General features: G+C 36.1%; 1 protein-coding gene across 4 annotated transcripts in view; it reads left to right on the top strand.

Moving 5' to 3' along the window:
• Nucleotides 1–23,352, top strand: part of LOC121385783 (neurogenic locus notch homolog protein 1-like) — a 135,992-nt gene that overhangs the window by 33,156 nt on the left and 79,484 nt on the right. For all 4 annotated transcript variants that reach the window (XM_041516565.1, XM_041516566.1, XM_041516564.1 and 1 more), the window contains exons 5-8: nucleotides 6,244–6,597; nucleotides 7,916–8,005; nucleotides 14,338–14,427; nucleotides 22,553–22,642. In XM_041516565.1, the coding sequence (XP_041372499.1) occupies nucleotides 6,244–6,597; nucleotides 7,916–8,005; nucleotides 14,338–14,427; nucleotides 22,553–22,642 (624 nt within the window). The remainder of the gene's footprint in view (nucleotides 1–6,243; nucleotides 6,598–7,915; nucleotides 8,006–14,337; nucleotides 14,428–22,552; nucleotides 22,643–23,352) is intronic.

Raw genomic sequence — 23,352 nt, 5'->3', positions numbered from 1 at the left:
TCAACTCATTGTTTCGACGGACCTTAATCCTTTTAAAGTGCTGTGCCAGATCATACACTAAAATTTCAAATTCCACAATTAAGAGTCTTTCTTTCACTTTACTGCAATAATATTTTACACCGATATGTAAATCAATAATTACGAAAATGTCCCATAAAAGTATTAAAAAATCACTCCCATAGAACACTGCCGGAAACGACCAAGTAAAATTCTCGGTAAAAACATTTGCCCGTAAATAGATGAGATGTCATGAAGGGAACTTACTTCAGAGAAACCTACAACCAGATTACTTCTAGCGCAAGCTAAAGTGGGACTGACAGTGACTGCCAGGCTCAGTTATCATGCAATTCTTCTTTCGATGATGGACTAATATTTGTGCAACACAACAAATAATGCCTTAACAGTTTGAACCTGGAATGTCATCTGCAGAACCACCGGACTGACAGATGATGATACAAATGGTCATGGGAGACAGCTTACCACTGAATGACAAGTTTTGTTCTTTAGCTTTTTGTGCGAATTATTTTGCTACACTATATCAGTGTTCGAGATTAAAAATTTGGGCCAGTATCCCAGTTGGATACTAACATTTTAAAATCTGGTATCCCACCTGAGAATTTAGTAATATATGGCATCCTGGTGGGATACTGGGTTCTTGAAAAGTGGTATCCAAAATTAAATTCTGGTATCCCCAGGATATCGGGATACCATTAATCTCGAACACTGCTATATGTTCTAGTAATTGTGATGTAGTAGAAAACACGATGAATAACACTTGAATTCTAAAAGTCAAGTGGACCCGATATCGGTAATTTTGAGAAATAAACAAAAACGATTTAATAGTCCATCCCATCCTCCTATGAAGATTTTTTTGTGTGAATAATTTCAGTTTGGTTTGACATAAGGAAAACAGTAAACATGTTTTGTAAATAACAAAACAATACTATTTTTGTGTGCAATTTTAAAAACAATCGGCTCAGAAATAAATAACTTGTAGTAAATTCCTTAGTATTAAAGAGGTGTTCTTTGTGGGAAGGTATAGTAAAATTAATTTAATGTATCTATATAGTCTCACAGGGAACGCCTTTTTTCATACTATGGAATTTATAAGTTATTTATTTCTGAGCCAATTGTTTGCTAAGTTGCATACAAAAATAGCATTTTTTAAATTTATTCCAAAACACTTTTACTTTTCTTCTTACGTCAAACCAAACTGAAATTATTTACAAAAAAAACCTAAATTTTTCTAGGATGGGACGGACTAGGCTATAGATACTGAACTTTATTGTTAATGAAAATGTTCTCGAACTGTAAAGAAAAACTTCACAAATGAACGAGATGCAAACGACAACAAATTGGAAAACAAACTGATCGGAGTTAGAAGCATAACGCAGTTTGGGACATGCATAGACGATATGCATATTCTCATATCTAGCTTAAGCTATCGCAACGGTCTCCGGCATTTTCTCACTGTCCAGTCTTTCCACGTTTTAATCAAATTCACACACGGCTTTCTCACAGCAACATTACTAGGAAAAGCGTGAAGACTACATTTATCAGCTTTTGTATTGCTACAGCCGCCAACAACATGCCTTTTAACACAAGAAGCAATGAACAATGGCGCTGACTATCGAAAGGAGTTCCCTTCGTGACTTCCAGCAGTTGCAAAACGAAGTACTAGTAGGCATTGGAACTGACAGAGTAGGAGTTGGGGGTTTATCGAGAGCTAGACACTCAGTAATGGGGGCGGGGAGGGGGGGGGGGGGGGGGTGCTCTATGGGCCAGAGTCTGTTACCACAGAAGTGTGCAATGTAGCCCACTTGTAATGCATATAGTTGGTGAAATTGTTGCCCAAGAATAGAACAAGTATGACTCAGTGGTTTTTTGTTTTTAAAAAAAGCTATTTTCCGTTTCATGTTTTTGTAAATTCCGTTTCATTTCCGTTTCAGACTACAACATGTAATTAACGATTGAACTAACACAAGTTATGACAAATTAAAGAGTCCGAAAATTGACTGGCATCGACATGCATTGCTATTTGTCATTAAATCAAAGTAAGCCTACATATTAGTAGCGAAAAATCACATCAGGACCAAAGGCTACAGTTATAATAACTACATAAAGCATGATTGTCCAACAATTAAGTGCACTGCTTTATTCAACGGGGCTTAGGATTCACAAAACGTAAACATTTATTTTATCATCTCTTTGACAGTCTAATGTCTGCAAATTGAAGTATGCGCATGACACAGCAGAAATAAAGTAACATTGTAACGTTTAGCCAGCCATTTTTTTGCTAAAAGTTTGCAACATATTTTGACTGTTTCCTGAAATGGTCATTCGGTTTAATGTATAGCGTAAAAATCTGTCTTCCAAGACAAGCGTATGGAAAAAAAAACCCTGTCCTATCTGCGCATGCGCAACAGACTAAGCAGTGAACCAGCCCCAAGTTCAGCCAGCAAACGTTCGCGAAGTATTTGATTGGTTCCCAATGTAACCATAATCCAGTGTAGCATTTCCCAATAGTACTGCGCACGGGTAAATCGTCAGTTTTACAGTGTGTGGCAATAGTAAAATAGTATTAATTTTTTTAACTTCGCGGAAAATCGTAATTCCGTTTCACAATGGGAATTCCGTGAGTTCTGTCTGTTTTCCGCAATTGTGGAAAATCATTGGGTCTAGCACTGCTCATGAATCAAAACAAAAATTAATATATTTTAAAAACAAAGGCAATGAGCAGTAATGGACGCTATATTAGTAGGAAACTCAAAGTTTTCCTGAAGAAATTAACCCATAGAAGCTGATCGAGCTATACATTCAGACAGGAACCAAGAAAATATGAACTGGAGTCTGAGCAACTGTGGTGAAAATAGATGTCGGAAGTGAGGGTAGTAAACATCGCATGCGACGCCTTGTTTTGCAACCACTGACTTAACGGATCAAATCTTACAGAAATTCCCGAAACAAATTTAGTCGGTTCTGTTTTTCAGGGGAATATTTTTAAATGGAAACTATACCAGTATATAATTTTTTAAAATGTTTTTAAAAAATTTCTAATTGTATTAAATAATATGTTGATTGATATAGCTCAATACATTGTATGTCTGGAACAGTACTTTAACAAACGTCACGCTTTGTGCTGACAAAATTTCGAGAATTTCTTCTTCACCAACTCCTGCCAAATCTCGACATTTAATGACACCTTCAGATAAATTTAAAGTACTGTGAGCTGTCACTGTAATCGGTACATTGCAAAGCAATATTGACTTCAGAAGACACTTTGAGTAACTCTCTTTGGAATATTCCACAAAGAACAAACCATTCCTCATTTTGAAAAAAACTATTTGGCTCACCAGCCAATCCAACCAGACCTTTCTGAATAGCAAATGGTGAAAGTTTCCCCAAGGCTCCATCAGTTGAAGAAGTAACAACCAAGAACCTTGGCCAAGGTTCTGAAGACACTACTCTGGACTTCTTAATTGTAACATTGACCATGAATTCTTCATCAGATGATGAAGAATCCGCAACATCGGTGTGGACTGTTTTCAGGGTCACACCAAAAGTGATATCTTTATTTTGATCCATATATGAATCTATAATTTCATCAACCATGTCCCCATCCACCACTAAGTCCAACGAGGGGACATGGTGTTGTGTATAACCAGAAGGCAGCCATGCCAGGGATACATGGTTGATATACTTGGGCAATAAACAAACAATAAATCACGCAGTTGACCCTTTTCACTGTTCGAAGAGCAACAAATACAAATGGTACACCAAACAATGTTTGTTCTTGACTATATAAATAAAACAAAGGTTGTTTGCTCTAGAGCTTGGCGTGACCAGTTGATTGATCAGGTCGGGCCTCCCTGGCCACCCACCTGGCTGAACTCCAGGCCAAAGTGGTGTGTTGCCAGAAAACATATCCATAGATATCCACCAGGATCCTTTCATCCAGCATTACGGGATGCACCTCACAGCCAACAAGGTGCCCCAAAAGGGGAATTGTACTGTACGTATTAACCATTCTCATAGAAAATGTTTCATCCCTGCACCATGGTGAGGTTACAGTACTTGCAGTGGTCAAGGAACAAGATAACAAGTGTACATTGATCTAAGTGCGATTTTGGCCAACTAATACATATATGTCAAATACATTTAACTAATCAAATTGTTGAGCATTTGCAAACACATTTGAAAACATTGGATCAAATGGTGTATTCAGAAGTATAAAATAAATGAATAACATTGAATTAATGAATAAATGTTTGATGATTCACTTAGCAGCTTGACTAATGCCGCTTCATGTCATGTTATGTCATAGAGTTTTACGTGCACATTCAGAGCAAGCTGTTGTAGTGCATGACAGGAAAGGTGGGGGGAGGGGAAGGAGGGACCGCCTGCACTGGCAGGTGCAAGGGAGCACCAGCAGCCCGATTGAATCGGTAGCAGGCGGGTGGGGGTGTGGTGGTGCTATAGAATTTGAATGGAGCCGTTAATGCCAAAGAGAAAGTGGTGCACAATTTTGTTGAGGAAATTTTGGCGCAATTTTGAACAGTCGGTCGAAAGGTAAATGGCCGAGCTAATATAGGTTTTGATATTAGTGAATCGAGAGTAGCTCGTTAATTTTAGACCTCTACGATGCTGTGGTGTCTCCCTAGGTTGTCCATCGGGCCCTTATAAAGGGCCTGACCGCTTCTGGTCGAGGCATCACCAAGTACCAAGTTATTACCAGCAGCAAGTATTGGGGGTTTGGGTGGGGGAGGCCGATATTCTTTTGTTCAGCTTCCCCCGGGTGCATTGCAATTGTGTACTCGGAACGGTATTCTTTTGTCCGGTTCCTTATTAGAGCACGTGCTGGGCCATTAAATGGGGGGGCGGATGCATTGTTATCATTAGTCAATGCATCCTGTGTACTGTTGCAGTGAGCGTGTAGTCTGTATGTAAATCCTAGTTGGGTGTTAAGGTTGTACTTATTGTCTTACGTCCCTACTCTAGTGAATTCAATGGTCATCATGACCACCCATCCCCCTCCATCTTTGTATAGCATTGAACACAATGACGGACGGGGAGTTAGACTAATCTGGCTATCTAATTTGAAGGGTGGAACCCTTATAGTGTAGGTATTGGTTTAAAAAGCCTAATGCTTGACATACTTAACTTTATTACCAATGAAAGAAAGAAAGAAAAAGAAAGAAAAATAGGGTTAAAGTATCTAGTAGCAGTTGTATAGTTGACAGCTAAGTAATTAAGAATTTTTTTATTCCCGCCCCCTGAATAATTATTTTATAAAGAAATGAAATGATTGAGGCGAAATGAACGGTCTCTATATGTTGGTAACTGTTAGTAATGTAGAATAATTTAGTAGGCTTACTTGGTTAGTGTTAAGTCAATCTTGTTTTTCCTGCTTGCTATTTCCTCAGTTGCCCTAGTTGACTTACCTTAGTAAATCATGGTTTCATGCATCAGTAATAAAGACATGGTGCGAGTGCAAAACACAATTGTGCAGTTTATTTACATGTGAGGTTCCTTGTTCGCGATTGGCTGGATTGGACCAGTGAGAACATTTGGGAGTGGTATATATTACACCAATTGCAACACACGAGTTTCAGAACCTAAATAAATATTTACAGTAAGGTTAATAATGGTTATTAATTATTCGCTACCGTCCCGCCGTTGAACCCCGGGGTTGGAGTGCTTGTCGATTGTGTGCTTAAGGTCGCTCTTCCCTCCCGGAGTTGTACAGGCGGGTGGTTTTGAATAATTCTTGATTAATAATTTTATTTTATGCCAGCTATCTAGTTTAAGTATATGCTTTTACTTGTGTCGTTTCACCGTTCTCCCCTCGGATTGGAATACATAGTCTGGTCGAGTGCCGCTTCATAATTTGTGTCCTTTATATACTTGTTTGTTTGTCATGTAATGACGGAGCTTACAGTGCTAGAAACAAGGTAACTACAGGTCAGCTATCAATAATTCATTTAAAAATAACCTGGGCAAAACCCAGTATATTGTATCTAAATTTTACCCAAAAAATTAGTTCTAAAATATATGCTGGATATGGATCTATTATGTTGATGTAACTCGCTATATGTTCATGTAATTTTGTATCTGTTGTGTAACAATTTACTGTACATGTAACTTGCTGTTCAAGTAATGTGTTATTTTTTATAAAACATGTGACTTGATGTACGATGATGCACAATTTTTAATAACAATACAAATTGTTTTATCTTTCCATAGATCTCACTGCGTCCCTCTCCACGAGTCCACGTCAACCTGCGTATAAGCAGAAGTTTACTCTGACCTGTACATTGACAAACGCTGGTGTTATTAGAGCTTCAGTCCAGTTCAGGAGGAGGATTAGTGGAACTGACAGTGTTGTCGGCACGCTGCACCAGGTTGTCAACAACTGCACAGTAGCCGATAACTTCAAAGGTTATAAGGTCGGTTGCGGGACAGGAACATTTCTCTACAGCTCGAGCATTAAAGAGTACAGTGTGGAGATCACCCAACTAGCACCCGATGATAATGTAGATTGGTTTTGTTTGGTACAAGACGATGAAAGTACAAATTCCATCAGAAGCAACCATTTTAGTATGTATGTATGCATGTATACTTCGATCTTTATATTGGTTACACACCAATTAGTTAATATATAGAGATCAAAATAGGAAGTATTATATAGGCTGCTGCTATCTTTTTAAAATAGCAGGTTAAAATAAATATGTCCAGTCAAGAAAACAAATATGACCTGCTGGAAATATGACGGGGTAAGTTATGGGTTTGGAATAGTGTGTGAAAACATATGAGATGTATGTTAGAGCCTTATGAAATCTATAATATAACATACAATGTCTTTTTAACAATTTCCAGTCCATCTGATCGCTTATCTTCTTTTAATCTGCACTGCCGACAATCATCTTTGAACGTACCCAATGCTGCATCTCACAAGGATCTGTTTTGCACTTGTGTCCACTCCACTACTGTACATACATCGTTCTAAATCTGTTAACAAAACCATTTTCCACGATGAAGACCATATATCTGCACAATATAAATACTACATACAATGATACATTCTAAATAAGACCACTTCTGTTGGTATGAGAGTTTTGTTGTATTAAATTCACGATTAGAGTTATACTCATCAATGTGTACATGAGATTGGAAGTATGACAATGCGATAAGGAACACAACGTTGTAAGTATGACCTAGTATAACATCACAGATTTTTTTACTAGATATATTATATTGGTCACTATTAGCTAGTGTCAAAAAATATTATAGAGTACTGATCACATGGTGACCATCACAGCATTGATATACACAATCATTATGTAGCACAGTGTTAATTAATAATGTGAAATTTTGGTAATGGTAACAACAGTTAGAGCGTTCGTCAGTGATTACATGACCATTATTAGGAAAGTTAGTGCTAACATTTTTCTGATCTTAACAAAGACTGGGATGTGAAGTCTATTTACATTGCCAGTGTCCAATTCCGGGACATGAGAAGTTGCTATATATTTGGCGTTCGTGTATATATCATCAGCTAATAATGGCTGGTTGTACGGTGGTCGTATTTATAGTGCGAGTGCATATTTATTTTAACTTTGCTGTACAAAAAAAGAAGTTTGTTTTGTTTAACAACAGCACTTGAGCACATTGATGTATTAATCGTTGGTTATTAGATAACAAATATTTGATAAGTGTTATCGAAGTTCATTCCATTATTGTATATATTATAATGTGAAGATCTGGATGACGAGGTCAGGAAACACTAGATATGACCACAGACTGGGTACTTCTTTTTGCACCGCTGACCTATTTCTAGAATACAAAATATAATTAAAAATAGTTTTGAATATGTTTATGATTTTGCTGGTTTCTGTACTTTTTTTATATTTTGCAGCACTATGCAGCTTCATTTGTGAACATGGTGATCTTCAAAAAGATATTTGCAACTGTAACTGTTCAAAATACTGGACTGGATATATATGCGGTATGTGTGTTCTAGGAATAACTATTATTCTAGTTTTTTAAATTCTACATGAAGAAAATTAGAGTTGAATTGCCTTTCTTTCTTTCTTTGTTCTTTGTCTTTGTCTTCTATTTTCAAATATTTTTGTTGTTGTTTTTTGGGTTTTTTAAACACACCTGGAGAATATGTTTTTGGTGAACATGGTTGGAAATATAAGGAGCAAAGAGGGAGGGAGGGAGAGACAGAGAGAGACAGAGACAGACAGACATGTCTGAGTTTTTAATGTCTCCCATAAGGATATATATCTCAGGTTATTGAAGTCTGACCTACAGTAGTACCAATCCATCGCCACTATAGGCTTGACATTTGATAGAAAAATACAGACATGTTAGCAACGTGCAATGGGAGCTGATAAAACTAAAATGTATGTGACACCATTACAAGCATTACTTTACCTCTACAATATTTTCTCACAAGCGATGTGGTGGGTAATAAGAAAGATACTGACAATTAAAAATTCAGACATATTTGAATTAATCATAAAGAAAATGGTACGGCTTATGACCTGTGATGCGTATACAAGAACATTTTGAGACAAATGTTTTTCAGCCAAATTGAATAAAGTGAATATTGGTATAATTGCATTCTGTCTGTGCTTAAATAAACTAGATTGATTTTAAGAATAAATATTGATGTGTATTTAAAAATAAAGAAGCAGAACCAACACAAATGGCATATAGAAATCAACAGTACAATAATTGAACATTTTAAAAATTTATTAATAGATGTCTGAGAAATGTTTAACCCTCTAGTACCAAAGTACTCAAAATTAATACAAGCAAATGATCATATCCATTCAACGTACAGGTGTTAGTGTACATTGAATACAAGCAAATGATCATATCCATTCAACGTACAGGTGTTAGTGTACATTGAATACAAGCAAATGATCATATCCATTCAACATACAGGTGTTAGTGTACAATGAATACAAGCAAATGATCATATCCATTCAACGTACAGGTGTTAGTGTACATTGAATACAAGCAAATGATCATATCCATTCAACATACAGGTGTTAGTGTACAATGAATACAAGCAAATGATCATATCCATTCAACGTACAGGTGTTAGTGTACATTGAATACAAGCAAATGATCATATCCATTCAACGTACAGGTGTTGGTGTACAATGTATACAAGCAAATGATCATATCCATTCAACGTACAGGTGTTAGTGTACATTGAACACAAGCAAACGATCATATCCATTCAACTATACAAGCAAACGATCATATCCATTCAACTTACAGGTGTTAGTGTACATTGAACACTTCCATGGTGATTCTTGGATTTTCATAAATGTTTGTCTTTTTAATAATGTAGCATATCTGCTACATTGGGAATTTGAGGGAAATGTTATTAACCTTGTTAAATACATTATTATGACATACATGTATCTGTATCTAAAATAAACATTATGTTTAAGAGTGGAACTAGAGTGGTGGTTGGATCAAAGACTACTTAAGGGGATGGGTAAGCGTGCAATTACCCCCTCCATTCAAAAAGTGCAAAAACATCTTGGGATTTTTTGTTGTGTTTAAAATATATCTCTTTTTCCATTAGTGAAAAACACCCTATAATAATGTGCTCTTGTACATTTTTATACTCACCCCCCCCCCCCCCCCCTCCATGTTATTATTGGCTAGTACAGCCTTTTGATTCCCTTTTCCCACCCATCAACTGGGTCTTAATGCTCGTGGTATTTAATAGCCATATATATCGTTAATATGCCTATCCTGCTTAAAAAGCCGGGACGTGCTCCTGATGGTTAAATATTATCTCAATTAAGAAGCAACTATTAATGTAACAGATATAATTATTGCTTTTAACTCAAACTTAACAGAATTTGGTCTTACACCATGAACATAATATTTGTTTTTTGTTTGTTTCCTGTATTCATGTGTATATTTATTTCATTGTTGTGTGTTTTATTACATGTATATATTGTTAATAACTATATTTCTTAAAATACCTTAGACATTCCAAAGTGTTCCAATTTAGGGACTGATTTAGGGGTTTGCACAATGCCATCTAACAACATAACCAGAGTTGATAACTCAAAAGTTTGCAATGTATTATTGTAAATATATATATTATTATTACTCTGATCTTGCATATACATTTTTGGTTTAATTGTATTATTTCCCTTAGTTACATCATTGTTTACATGCCAACGTATATGTGTTTAAAGTATAAATGAATATTATGTTTTTTCTTCTCTCTCTCTCTCTCTCTCTCTCTCTCTCTCTCTCTCTCTCTCTCTCTCTCTCGGTACCGTGTCGGTAAAATCACGAAACCGAACATTCGTTTCCCATGATTATTATATTGAGTACTGTATTTGACCGGAAGTAGGCTGACATCTTTGAATAAGCCCCCCACCCCTCCTTTTTGAAGGCTTTTAAGAAATTAGGCAATTTTTTTGTAAATCATGGTACATTTGTATTTTATGTCGGTGTCCGTCAAGTAAATTACCAAAAACGTTGAAGGATCGTGAAAAAGCTGTTTAGAACGTTAAGATCCAGCACATTACTAAAATCAATAAGTAGACTCTTCGTAAAGTTAGTTTTGGCTTTATCTATGTGAGCTCGCACAACACATATTTGCCGTAAAACGAGGTCAGGGAATTGCCACCACACGGTCCGTTTTTCACTAACATACATGTAGTAGTGTTTCTTATTACGAAATTAGGATGTACATCTTGAAATATTCGCATTTGTTTCCTAATTAAATAGATGTATTAAATGTACATGTACATGCACTTAACATTTAATTGACTAAATATGAAAGAACAGTGAGTTTGTGTGTGTGTGTGCATGAAAATTGGTAACGGAATCTAAGCAGTCTATGACTGCATGTGTTTGTTGGACTCATAACGAGAGTGCCAAACGGTAGAATTTTTAGGAAAACTGAGGATACACTCACCCTGAAAATTTGGAAAATTTAATATCCTGAAATGCAATGTTCTGCATTCTACAAGTAACATTCATCCTAAAAATAGAGGGGAATACTTTTTTTAATATTTAAAAGCAAAAAAATCTCTTTCGTACACTTGTCCATTATGACCCCCCCTCTCTACCCCCCCCCCCCCAAAAAATACCAAAACGAAAACTACAACAACCAACCGAACTTAATGTTATTCACTGTAAAATTATTAACTTAAAGGAAACATGTCACGTAACCTATATTTGGCACCAACCATGTACAATTAATTATAAATTGAATCACCTAAAAAAAAAAAAAAAAAAAAAATTAATTACTTAAAATATCTCCATAAGAAAACCCCAGATACGAGCTCTTGCCGATCTTTAATGAGCAGGGCAATCACGAGGTCCATGACGTCAGAGACGCGTCGCTTGATCTGAAGCCTTACACTTAAAAGCATTAGTCCGTACCACTCATAAAGAATCTAAGACTTGCACAGCTTACCAAAACGATGAGTGTTCGTTCGCAAAATGTTTTGCCATATCAATTTACTTACAACAGTGATACTGAAGAAAAAACGGATAGCGAGTTGGAGAGGGTGGAGAAACCGATGGTGCCAGACCAGACCGGTCGACCAATTTACAGCCCGGAGACCGAAAGTAACCCGGAGATAAAACCAAAACTCGGATGCTAATGCCGAGGTGTATACTGTTCATATTTAGCATAAAGATACACCTCGATATGATGTATTTAAATATGTAAAAAATATAAATGTTAGGACAAACTTTTTTTTTAGTTTTTTTTTATAGAAAATATCGCATTTTTCATGTTCGGGCTGTACATAATGAAATCTGTATGCACAGTGTAAACAAACGCTCTAATTTACAAGGCGCTTCACTTTCATTAACCTGACTTGTAAAACAACATAAATGACTTGAGAGTATAATCAACTTTTTAACTAAATATATTTCAATTTGCATCAATAGAACGAAATGGGGTTATAGTATTTTTCTCTCTTTGCAAAAAAAAGCAGCATATTATTAGGCCTATTGGTAGGGTGCGTTAGAGTAAAAACTACCACTCACGATACCCATGTGATAATTTTCTTTTCTTTGGTACTACGTAATTGGTCAGTTTTGTAATTTTAGATGGAAAAGTCTACTTTAATCAAAGGTTTTACAGCATTATTTACAGTAATGAAGCAGGTCGGCTGATAATGTCCATTAACATTGTACTATAGTCGCGACAGGTTACGCCACAATACCCTGTGATCTTAAAAAACTGGCAAGTATTTTGTACGTACGTCTAGACAGTTGTAATCACTTACCTGGTCGATACCCTGCAACATACACCTGCCAATCAGGAATCACATGTGCAGGCCATGGAAAGAAAGGACCAGTTAACTAAAACAACACTCCGATTCTCAAGTCAGCCCGTGGATGAAACATAATAGTTATTTCGACACCGACAGTAGTGGTTTATTTTGTATTGAACTTCGTGTTACTTTGGGGCTTAAGATTAAAATCATTATTTAAAATTATTTTTGTTTTTTTTTAAACATATTTAAATACATCGTACTGAGATGTATCCTCATGCCAAATCCTATGTTTGTATATGCCATATTTAATTAATTATTGACGTTTCCTTTTTCGGGCTGTGAATACAGATTTTGTTATGTAGGCCTAACATGAAAAATCTCTTCTCTTTTTAAAAAAAAAATCAAAAAAAAATCAACATTTTTGTTTTAACATATAAATACATCATGCTGAGGTGTATCTTTGTGCCAAATATGTGCAATGTACACCTCGGCATTCGCAACCGAGTACTGTTTTTGTCTCTGGGTAACGTTCAGGCTCCGGGCTGTAAATACTAAAATAGGCTGACACCAAAGTACTATGCGGTGTTGGTGTCCAATCTTTTGTTTTGCGATAAAATACACGCGTCTTTCTTCGGATACAATGCTTTGGAAAACCGTAAAAAGACAATCCCGATCGTTTAAACTGTTTATATTTACACCCAAAGGCCGCGCAGTACGGCACAGCTGGACTGAAAAGATCGTAAGGCCCTTACTCCATATATAAACAGTTAACAAGAATGGAAGAGTACAGCGGCTCTGATGTCACTTCCCTTTTTTTTCGAACGCTCACGAATAAATATGCATAAATCGTACTTTGATACTGATTGGCGTAATGTCTTCATTTTAAGTTAACTACGCGTATTTTATTGTTATAGACTTATTTGTATATTATTTTTATGTCATTTTGCTTTTAAAATTAGCTATAATATGGTCTCGTGACATGTTTCCTTTAAAGTAGCATATTTTCGATAATCATTCTAAAGTAAAGGGTTAAAGTTTAAAAACAAATAAAAATCATAAACTTGTTTCCTATTTTCCTTTATTCCGATAGCAGTTTGTTTGTTTTTTAACATTCACAAATTAAGGGAAATAAACATATTTAGTAATACAGGGTTCACAAGTGCTCTGTATGATGTAAAATTGTTTGACACGTACAGTGCTAATGTTTTGGGACAAGTGAAAATTGAGAGTTTCTTGCCCGGTGGGCAACTGAAAATTTTAGGATATGTCCAGCCCTGGACCACATTTTTGTTGTAAAATCATGTAGGAAATAACGATGCCTGCCAATGGAAAAGTGGCACAAATGGTATATTCACTGTTTTTATTTTCGGCTACTGTTGGAGAAACGAAACAACCATTATTAAATTTGTTACTGGTTCAAGTCATTTGAGAATCAAAATGCACATTAGATGATTGATTGTAGAAAATTTAGAACACTTGCCGAAACACCACCAATAAACAGATAGTAATTTCTTTCAATGGAATTACAGAAGAGGGACTGGTCACAGAGATTGAGAATCGGTCAAAGACCAGGAAAAAATAGCTTTTCCCAACCTCTTATTATAAATGCAGTGAAACCTAATATTTATCTGATTAAGACAGAATCTGGTTTTTAGAGGGTCGCACATAATTAAAAATATTTAGGACCATTAAATGCATTGGTAGTGTGTAGTGGGCATAAGAAAACAAGTTTTTTTTTCTCTTGTGACGTCATAAATTCATTACATTAATCTTTGTACAAGTCATAAATTAATATGCACACTGGTCAACAAAATTACCATTGAAAAAAAACCAAAAGGAAGGAAAAGAAAATAGAAGAAAAGAAATAAAAAGAAAAATAGTTACATGTACATGTATTAGGAACAATAGTAATAATTGTGGCTAAATTTGTTGTGTTTTCTCTTTTGTTTTGTTCTGTTAGTTTATTTGATTTTTAATAATAGAAAATAGTATTAAAATATGTCATATGTTTATGTTTTTGCTGATTTATGTACTGTTTTATATTTTGCAGAAATATGCAGCTTACCGTGTATACATGGTGTTGTTGATAATAAAACCTGCTCTTGTGATTGTCAAAATCATTGGACTGGAGATAAGTGTGGTATGTCTAAACTATTATTCTAGATTTTATAAAATGTATGGATATTTCTTTTATTTTATTTTGTGTTTTTTTCTTTTTTTCTTTAAACATTTTTTGTGTGTGTGGCATTTTGCGAAATACAGTTGCACCTGTCTTTGTATATGAGTGATTCAACACAAAGTGACAATTTTGTGTCCATGACTTTAGGATAGGTTTTTTATTTTATTTTACACAATCTTATTTGAAATTTTGCTGAAATAAAGGGAACAACGAATATTTTATTGTATAAAGAATATATTATATAGTAGAAAGAACAGAACTTGAAGTTGCTGATCATGCTATAAATATTATGTATATCCTAAGTAGTCAAACCACACAGCATATTTTCGCCATGTCTTTGAATTGTCTTAATTCTTAAAAGGCTTTAATATTTAGAAAATTATTGGCAATACATAATTGAGAGCACTGATCAAAAGATTACGCTTCATCTGTATAGATCTGTATTTACATATACATCTGATTATATGGGTGCCTAGTGTATGTGTCAATAAGCAAGTACAGTGAAATTCCACTATTGCAACCATCGACATGACATTAAAATTGGTCTTAACAGTGGGGTGAGCCTAATACCGAGTTGCCAGTTTTCAGAATGATGAATGCTTGGTAAATACTGATTGTGTATTTTATGTTCCACCATCAGTCCCAGGTGTCATCAAGAATGTTCGAACTGATAAGATTAACAGGTGATGACGGTGTGTTGGTGTTTACACTGAACAGCAAGGATAGTCAAATGTCAAGCCTACTTCAATTATTTTTCTTCATTATTACACAATAGGTATTAACAACTGTCTGGACAAATGACGATATCAAGGTAATAAAAACGTGCAACCTCTGGCACACGTGACTGAAGTTAGTCATATCTTTTGACATTTATAAAATACAAGAATGGTGTGGAATTTTCTTTCATAAAAACAAGTTATTCTGTTTAACTGCTACATTTTAACATTACTGCAAGTTATACAATAAAAAGACTGCACCGTACATTCCAGAAATCAACCATGACTGCTAATTTGTAGATCACTTGTGCTAATTTGTAGATCACTTGTACAGAAGTAATATATCTGGTCTTTTCAGCTAAATAAACATAAGACTGTTTATCATCCATTAAAGGCTTTTGCATGAGATATCGCTGGCACTATAATTTGCGATATCTCCTGCGATATTCACTGTGTATGTTTCAGCGCTAAACCTATCATTAGTGACGTCACGCCACTGTTGTTTAGCTAGTTAACAATTGTAAATGAAAGAATGATAATGGATGATAAAATGGATACCCTCATCGTGTCTTGTGATATCAAGCCTCGGATTTCATACTTTTATCAACTTGGGCTAATAAATTATGATATCACAAGACACTTGGGGAGTATCCTCTGTTTAATTCCTGGAATGAGTAACATGTGTAATTAACTTTAACACACAACTACCATAGCTTTTACCATGCTATTTATTACTTGTCATTTGTGTGACATGATAGGTAAATGATGTGGTCACATTTGTGCTGTTGAAATGTACTGAAAACTACCATTGGTCTGACTTTACTGGTAATCTGTGATAGTGGGATGGTCTTAATAACGGAGTATTTTTATTATAAAGTAATAAGGAAGTATTCTTCTCTTTAAAATATTGATAGTGGGGTGGTCTTAGAAGTGGGGTGGTTGTTAAGTGGGATTTCGCTGTATTACTTACAGATGCAGGATCCTATTCTCAAACAGATATATAAAGTTGTTTGCTGTGAGAGAGAGAATGCTATTTTCATATTACGCCTTCACATTAAGCAGTATTTGTCTGTTTACACCATTGATTTTTGTTTAATTCTGAAGCATTTTTTTATTTTAAACATATGCATGCATGTATTATTACTCCAGAACAGGCATCAGTAAAGAATTGTTATTCCGGTTACTAAGAGGCTACTATATATTAAAAACGTTATTATTTTCGTTTTTATTTGTTATTATTATTAAAAACAAAATTCCAGCACTTTCTTCTCTCTTTTTTCACAAACTACACCAGTAGTCCAGTCTGTAAAATGAAAAGAGCTGTCTTTTCCAGTTCTCCTCTGTCACCATAGAGTTTGGTTTATATGGTTGTTTCAATAGGCCACTCAGAGGTTGTTTCAATAGGCCACTCAGATTGTCTCAAATCTTGATAGGTTGGGCACTGCTGTAAGATGTGCTCTGTTGTTTGGTCTTCGAGTCCACACCTGCAAGTTGGTGAAGATGCTTGAACATGTGAGCATTTAGTCTGTTGTGGCATGTACAGAGTCTTAACAGAGTTGCTTGATCCACTTGCATAAGAAGGATGATAATTATCCCTCACTGTCCTAGGCTTATTGGCTGACCTGATCAGGGTTCTTTATCCAGAAAAGCTAACTGTTTGGTTTCATTTGTTTTGCTCCTAGCTTCGCTAACATGTCTGCTTCCTTATTTCCTGGGATCCCACAGTGGACTGGAATCTATTATAGGGCCACTCATCTTTCCTTTGCAAGTTCTTGGATGCCTTCCATAAGATGATGAAGTTCGTCCCCTTCTAACTGAGGGGAACTTAACAAACACGCCTGTACCTACATTGGTCACAGCATATGTTGATGAGCCATCCGTGTATGCATGGATCCAGGATTCTTCTTGGTACTGCTCATTGATCATGGCCATAGTCAAAGAGCCTTTGACCATGTCACATTGGAAGTCTCCTGAGGTTACTTGTTGGACAGATATGCTGATCTGTAGATTAGCATGTTCAAAATTTCATGACTGTGGGAGATCTGCTGGACTAAATTGAAGAGTCTCTGTTAGATGGTTGGCTTCATGCTGTCTTATAAGCCTCAGATTTTGGTGGATGCAATTGCTGCATTTGAGATGGTTCTTTGTCAGACCCTCTATCCTCTGTTTCATTGGATAGTTGGGCAGGTACTTGAATTTCTCAGCCTGGACCATGATCTTGGCTTATCTCCTCTCACTAATTGGCTGTATTGCGGAAATTTGTTCCATGTCTTTAAAAGGTGTAGACTTCATAGATCATGTTATGATTTGCAAAGCTTGATTTTGAACCTTGTCTAGAGTTTGCTGATTTGTCTTTGCTGTCGTTGACCAGGCTGTTGAAACATACTTGAGATGAGGTCTTATGGCTCCTTCATATTGTACTCTCTTGATGATCCACTCATTTGCTCCCTGGTCCCTGCTAGTTTTCGCATAATGGCTATCTTATGTCTAGATTTTGTTTCTGCATGTGTGGTTTTCAAGTTTTCAAAGTTTTCAAAGATGACACTGAGGTTTGTTGCTTCTTCTTCACTCTTTAGTGGAGTATTACCAATTTTAATAATTCCTGCTTTTTGCTTCAATGATAGAGTAAAGAGTGTGGTGGAAGACTTCTCTTTCTTGATAGCTACACACCATTTGTGTGACCATTCTGTCAGCTTGACTGCCGTTATCTGCATTCTGTAGGTGGCAGTAGTAGCATATTCTTCCTTGCACCATATCACCAAGTTATCAGCATTGAGAGCAGCCAGTATTCCTTTGAGGAGTTCTTGTATCAGAAGAGCGTGGGTGATATGACTCCTCCTTGTGGGACACCATGTCGAAAAAGTACATTTGTGCTCTCTTGTCTGTCAACTGTGAGCCTTGCTTTACAGTTGTGAAGGTATGAGTTGATCCATGATAGCATGTTTCTAGTTCTTCCACATCTCTGTAACTTGACAATGCATGAGGCCATCAGTCTAGACTTTATCGAGAGCCTTTTATAGATCTATCCAGGTAGCAAACACATGTTTCTTCTCCTGGTATGCGTCTTTGATTTCTTGAGAAAGATAAGTTGCCTGATCTTCTGTTCTGTGAAACTGTCAGAAGCTTGCTTGATCAGGAGTCAGAATATTATCAGTTTCAAGTTACTATTGGAAGCATTGGTTGATTATTCTTTTCAGTGTTTTGACAACACATCTGGTGAGGCTGATTGGACGCTAGCTGGTGACATTCTTCTTGTCATTTTCTTTCTTGTAGACAGGAATCATTGTAGTCTCTCTCCAGATTTGTGGAAGGACACCGTCTTCCCAGCTGTGATTAAAACCTCCAATAGCTTGTTGATTGCTACACTGCCAAGATAAATAAGCATTTCATTGGTGATCATGCCTGGACCTGGTTATTTTTTGTTGTTAAAGTTTCTTTAGTGCTACATATAGCTCATGGATTTTGATAGGTCATTGCATGGGTTCTGTTGGTGAGCATTTCTTGTTCTCTCCCTTTGTTCTTTTCTTGCTTTTCGCTGCTGCTAAACACAGACATGTATGTTGTTCTGCTGTTCATAATTGTCAGCCAGGTGATTAGCTGCTCGTTTTCGTATCAGCATTTCCTCATTTTCTTCCAGTGTGATCTTTTGTCCTCTGTTATACTCATGGTTAAGTTGTTTTGTCAGTATCCACATATTGTGTCCATCTCTCTCTAGATTTAGATCAGCTCTCTTCTGTTTCCAACTTTTGCGTATTGGCTGGATTTTTGCTTTGAGATATTTTGCTTTTGCCTGCTGGGGCTTAATGTTGTTCTCGTGTAATGGTTGTTCTTCTGCCATTTTCCTAGCATCAGACATGTTATTGTGCAGTTATTGTAGTTGATTACTCCCAATAGGGTTTGTTGTCTTTTCTAACACTTCTTGGGATTGTCTCATGGGCTGCCTTAAGGATACAAGCATTACATTCATTGACTTGCAAATCCTTGATGAGCGTACATGTATGGTGTCTGAAGAGCCCCCATTTGGTCTTCTTATAGTTCCACTGCCTCCTAACTGCTCACTTATATCTCTGTTCATGTCTCTCTGAATGTCTTCAGTGCAAAAAGCAAGATCTGGGGTGGATGTGGTTTCCCAACAACTGGACTAAAATGTTGAAGTGACTTAGGCTTTGCTGGTATGCAGATGGGTTTCTTGAATACAGCAAATGTTGATGCCTTTCCCATATAGTTTATGTTCAAGTTCTGTTTCCGTGTTAAAATCTCCCTCATCATTCCAGTGCATTACCTTGAGAGCTTTCTTAATTGCTGTTGTGCAGCCAGTCTCTCTTCTCCCTCTCCCCCTGGCACAGAAGGCCGAATGGGAGGGACCTCCAGTAGCATAGGATAGGCTTCTTCAAGCATTGAGCCCGACGCTGCCTCATCCTGAGGGACCGCAATGGGCGAGCGTCATTACTATTACATCTATCTGTTGGTGTATCCATAATGTAGGGTTTATTTTGTTGTACCATGTTTTTTTTTTTTTTTAAGAGTGCCAGTGGCCTAGTGCCTTCGTCTTTAGGTTTTCTGTAGGGGTTACCTCAATTTTAGCCCCTGGATCAAGATCATACCCAGGAAGCACAAGGATGGTTTGGAATTTGGAGTTTTCATTCTCCTAGATAGCCTTTTTTGACTTATACCCTCTATCTGGTCTCTATTTACCCATAGTTGGGACTAGATTAGTGAGTGTCAGAGCATATCCATACACCGATGGGTCATGTACACTGCACCTCTGTGGCTCCAGCTGCTTCGAGAGCTCCCTTAGTTTAGCCTAGGTCCACGAGAGCCTAGTTACCATGGTGTGCCAAGCTGTGAGAGCAGGGAACCCTGAGGGAATCTTGTCTGTGGAGATGTTATGTACCGGAAGGGTGGAACTTGCGTGCATCTGTCCCCGTTTTACCGTGTCAGACTATCCCGTGGCTGCAGCTGAAAGCGATAAGATTGTAAGCCTACTACACTACGCTACAGCACTAGATACAAACCTGTGGTCAGGAATTAAACCACCACAACAGTTCCAGCACTTTGAAATTAGTGTTTGAAAACCTACCCATGACTGACTGAGATACAGGATAGGTCTAGCATATTTATGGTTTTGTTCACTTGTAGTCCTCCTATGTCAATACAAAACGTCATGAAGTCACTGTTGTGTATGGAAGGACTTGATATGATGGTGTTATCATCATCAAGTCCATGATAGCTGTCATTTTGGCAGGAAAAAACGAAAATATTATTTACTGGTTACCTCAAGTATTCTAACTCATCAAAAACAATTGAAACCACTTGGCAAATACTAATAATTTGGTTATTAGATCTTTACTGATATGGGTTAGAATCCAAAAGACGGCAATGTCCTTTCACATTAATTGTTTTATACCTTTCAATACATCAATTAACACATATTATTGTATGATAATAAGATTGGCAAAAAGTTACAAAAATCATTACTTTTTAATAAAATACATTGGCCAATTTTATTTTATTACGTCATCGTGATGACATCCCAGATGGCGTCCATGGCTTAAGAATTGTTGTTTTCTACTTATCCTGTCATTTATTTTTCTCATGTTAAACATTTGAACTTGGCTTGTAATCTAATTTCATTTATCTCTCATACAGATCCATACAGTTTTGTTTTCTTTTGTTCTTTTCCTTTTTGTGTTTTATTTTGTTTGTTTTTGTTTGTTTTTTGGAGGGGGAGGTTTTTGTTGTTTGATTTTTGTTTGTTTATTTGGGGGGTTTTGGGGTTGTTGTTTTTTGTGGGGGGGTTTTTGTGGGGGGTAATCTGTAGGGTACATAGGTTGGAATCTTGAAGAGGACAATTTTATTTCATATTAATTATTTTCAACCTTTTCATGCACCCAATTCGCATTAAGCAAGTCAGCAGAATTGTACCACATTTGAGGTTTGCATCTAGTTGCTTTTAAACTATCCAGTGTTTTTTCCATGTCTGCCATTACTGATTTAAATCCAAATATACCATGTTGCCAATCTATTCAGCATGGACCAATCACGTCATTGTCCAAGTTCATCCTCTGCATAGTCTGCTTATCTAAGCTACGTTTGAGTATTTTATTTATGAATAAATGTCTCAATCAAATAAGAGTCCTTCACATTTGAGGTGCGCAATCGCTTTATAAAACAAGACTTGCTCACATCACTTCAACTACACTTGCATAGCCCTAAAATAGTAATAAGAATCATGTCTTTGACAAGAGAATTAAAGGGACATACCCTAGTTTTTAAAGACTAAGGTATATTTTTGATTATTTTACATGTGTAGCCGTTTTTGATAACTGAAATCATACTTTACTTAAATTTTATGATTTTAGATTATCAGTGTCCATACATTCAATGTGTCTTTGGTCATCCTGGTGTTTTTAATATGACAAAATGCATTTCTCATATGTTTAAAAACGCACATGCGTCTGAGAAGTAACAGTTATGGAGTTGTTTTAGTCTGTTTTTAGAGGGTATGTCACGATTTCAAAGTCAAAGACTCGTGTTTCACTAAATTGTAACTTTATCCAAATGTGTTTCAGGTTTGTAGATTAACTAAACTACATCTTAGTGTTAATTTTTACGGGTTGAAACTAGGGTATGTCCCTTTAAAATGCTGAAACATTTTTGTGTCAGATTGCCATTGACAGTGTTTTAACATTTATGTGTCAGATTGCCATTGACAGTGTTTTAACATTTTTGTGTCAGATTGCCATTGACAGTGTTTTAACATTTTTGTGTCAGATTGCCATTGACAGTGTTTTAACATTTTTGTGTCAGATTGCCATTGACAGTGTTTTAACATTTATGTGTCAGATTGCCATTGACAGTGTTTTAACATTTATGTGTCAGATTGCCATTGACAGTGTTTTAACATTTATGTGTCAGATTGCCATTGACAGTGTTTTAACATTTTTGTGTCAGATTGCCATTGACAGTGTTTTAACATTTTTGTGTCAGATTGCCATTGACAGTGTTTTAACATTTTTGTGTCAGATTGCCATTGACAGTGTTTTAACATTTATTAACACAGTCTTATACCTGAATGTTGATATTTATTTGTTTCTAAATTTAAATTTACGGAACTGACCACACTTTTACATGGCGGAAGGGGTGGGGGCATTGCTTGAATCTCATTATACTTATTACACAGAGATGGTTCCACTGGTGCTATTCAAAACATATTTTTGTCTATGCGCAGATTATAGTCAACGTGTTTCCCAGCCTAGATAAATCACTTGCCTGATATTTTAAAACGTGAAGGCTGGCCTGCAAATAATACAAAATAGTATCAAAATATAGCTATATGTTTGTGATTTTTCTAGTGTCATATTTTCCAGACATATGCAACTTAGAGTGTGACCATGGTGATGTCCAGAAAGATACTTGCACATGTAATTGTCCAAAATACTGGACTGGAGATAAGTGTGGTATGTATATTCTAGGATCAACTACTATTCAAATTTTCTGACTTTCTACAATATTTTTTTTCTTTGTTTCTTCTTTCCTTGGTTTTTTATTGTTGATACTTGTAATATAATATATAAATACACATACACATGTGCACACATTAACACACATATACACACATACACACACACACACAAACACACACACACACAGATATATATATACACATACACATACATATATATATATATCTTCTTTTTTTTTTGCGTGTGTACATGCACGCGTGCGTGCACACATGCATGCACACATACATACACACTCATACTCACAGATATGTGTTTAAGTTGGACCAAACATATTATTTACAATTTGGCTAATTTGGTAAGAAAATGTGTAGGGAAATAAAAATTTCAATTCACCAAAACGGGTGGGGATCTACAAATACATTGTAGGTAGACATTTCCAAATTAGTTTTTTGTCAGATTATTAAAGAAATAGTTTCACCAAATTATAGTTTAATTCACATTTTGAAACTGCCAACTTAAACCCTGATTAAACTCTAATTTGGAGTTATACCATATATAATCTTTTTATACTTGTGTTTATATTTAACTCAAAATAATCAAACATGTAATGTGCTCATGCTCAGCATACATGTAAATTGTGGCTTTCCCAAGAATCCTGGTAAAAAAACATATTTTTAAGCACAACACAGAAAACTGCTTCACCA

This window comes from Gigantopelta aegis, chromosome 12 (genome assembly GCF_016097555.1).
Source record: "Gigantopelta aegis isolate Gae_Host chromosome 12, Gae_host_genome, whole genome shotgun sequence".
NCBI classification, from domain to species: domain Eukaryota; kingdom Metazoa; phylum Mollusca; class Gastropoda; order Neomphalida; family Peltospiridae; genus Gigantopelta; species Gigantopelta aegis.
The sequence above is the reverse complement of the archived record's forward strand: the minus strand, read 5'-3'. Positions and strand labels throughout refer to the sequence as shown.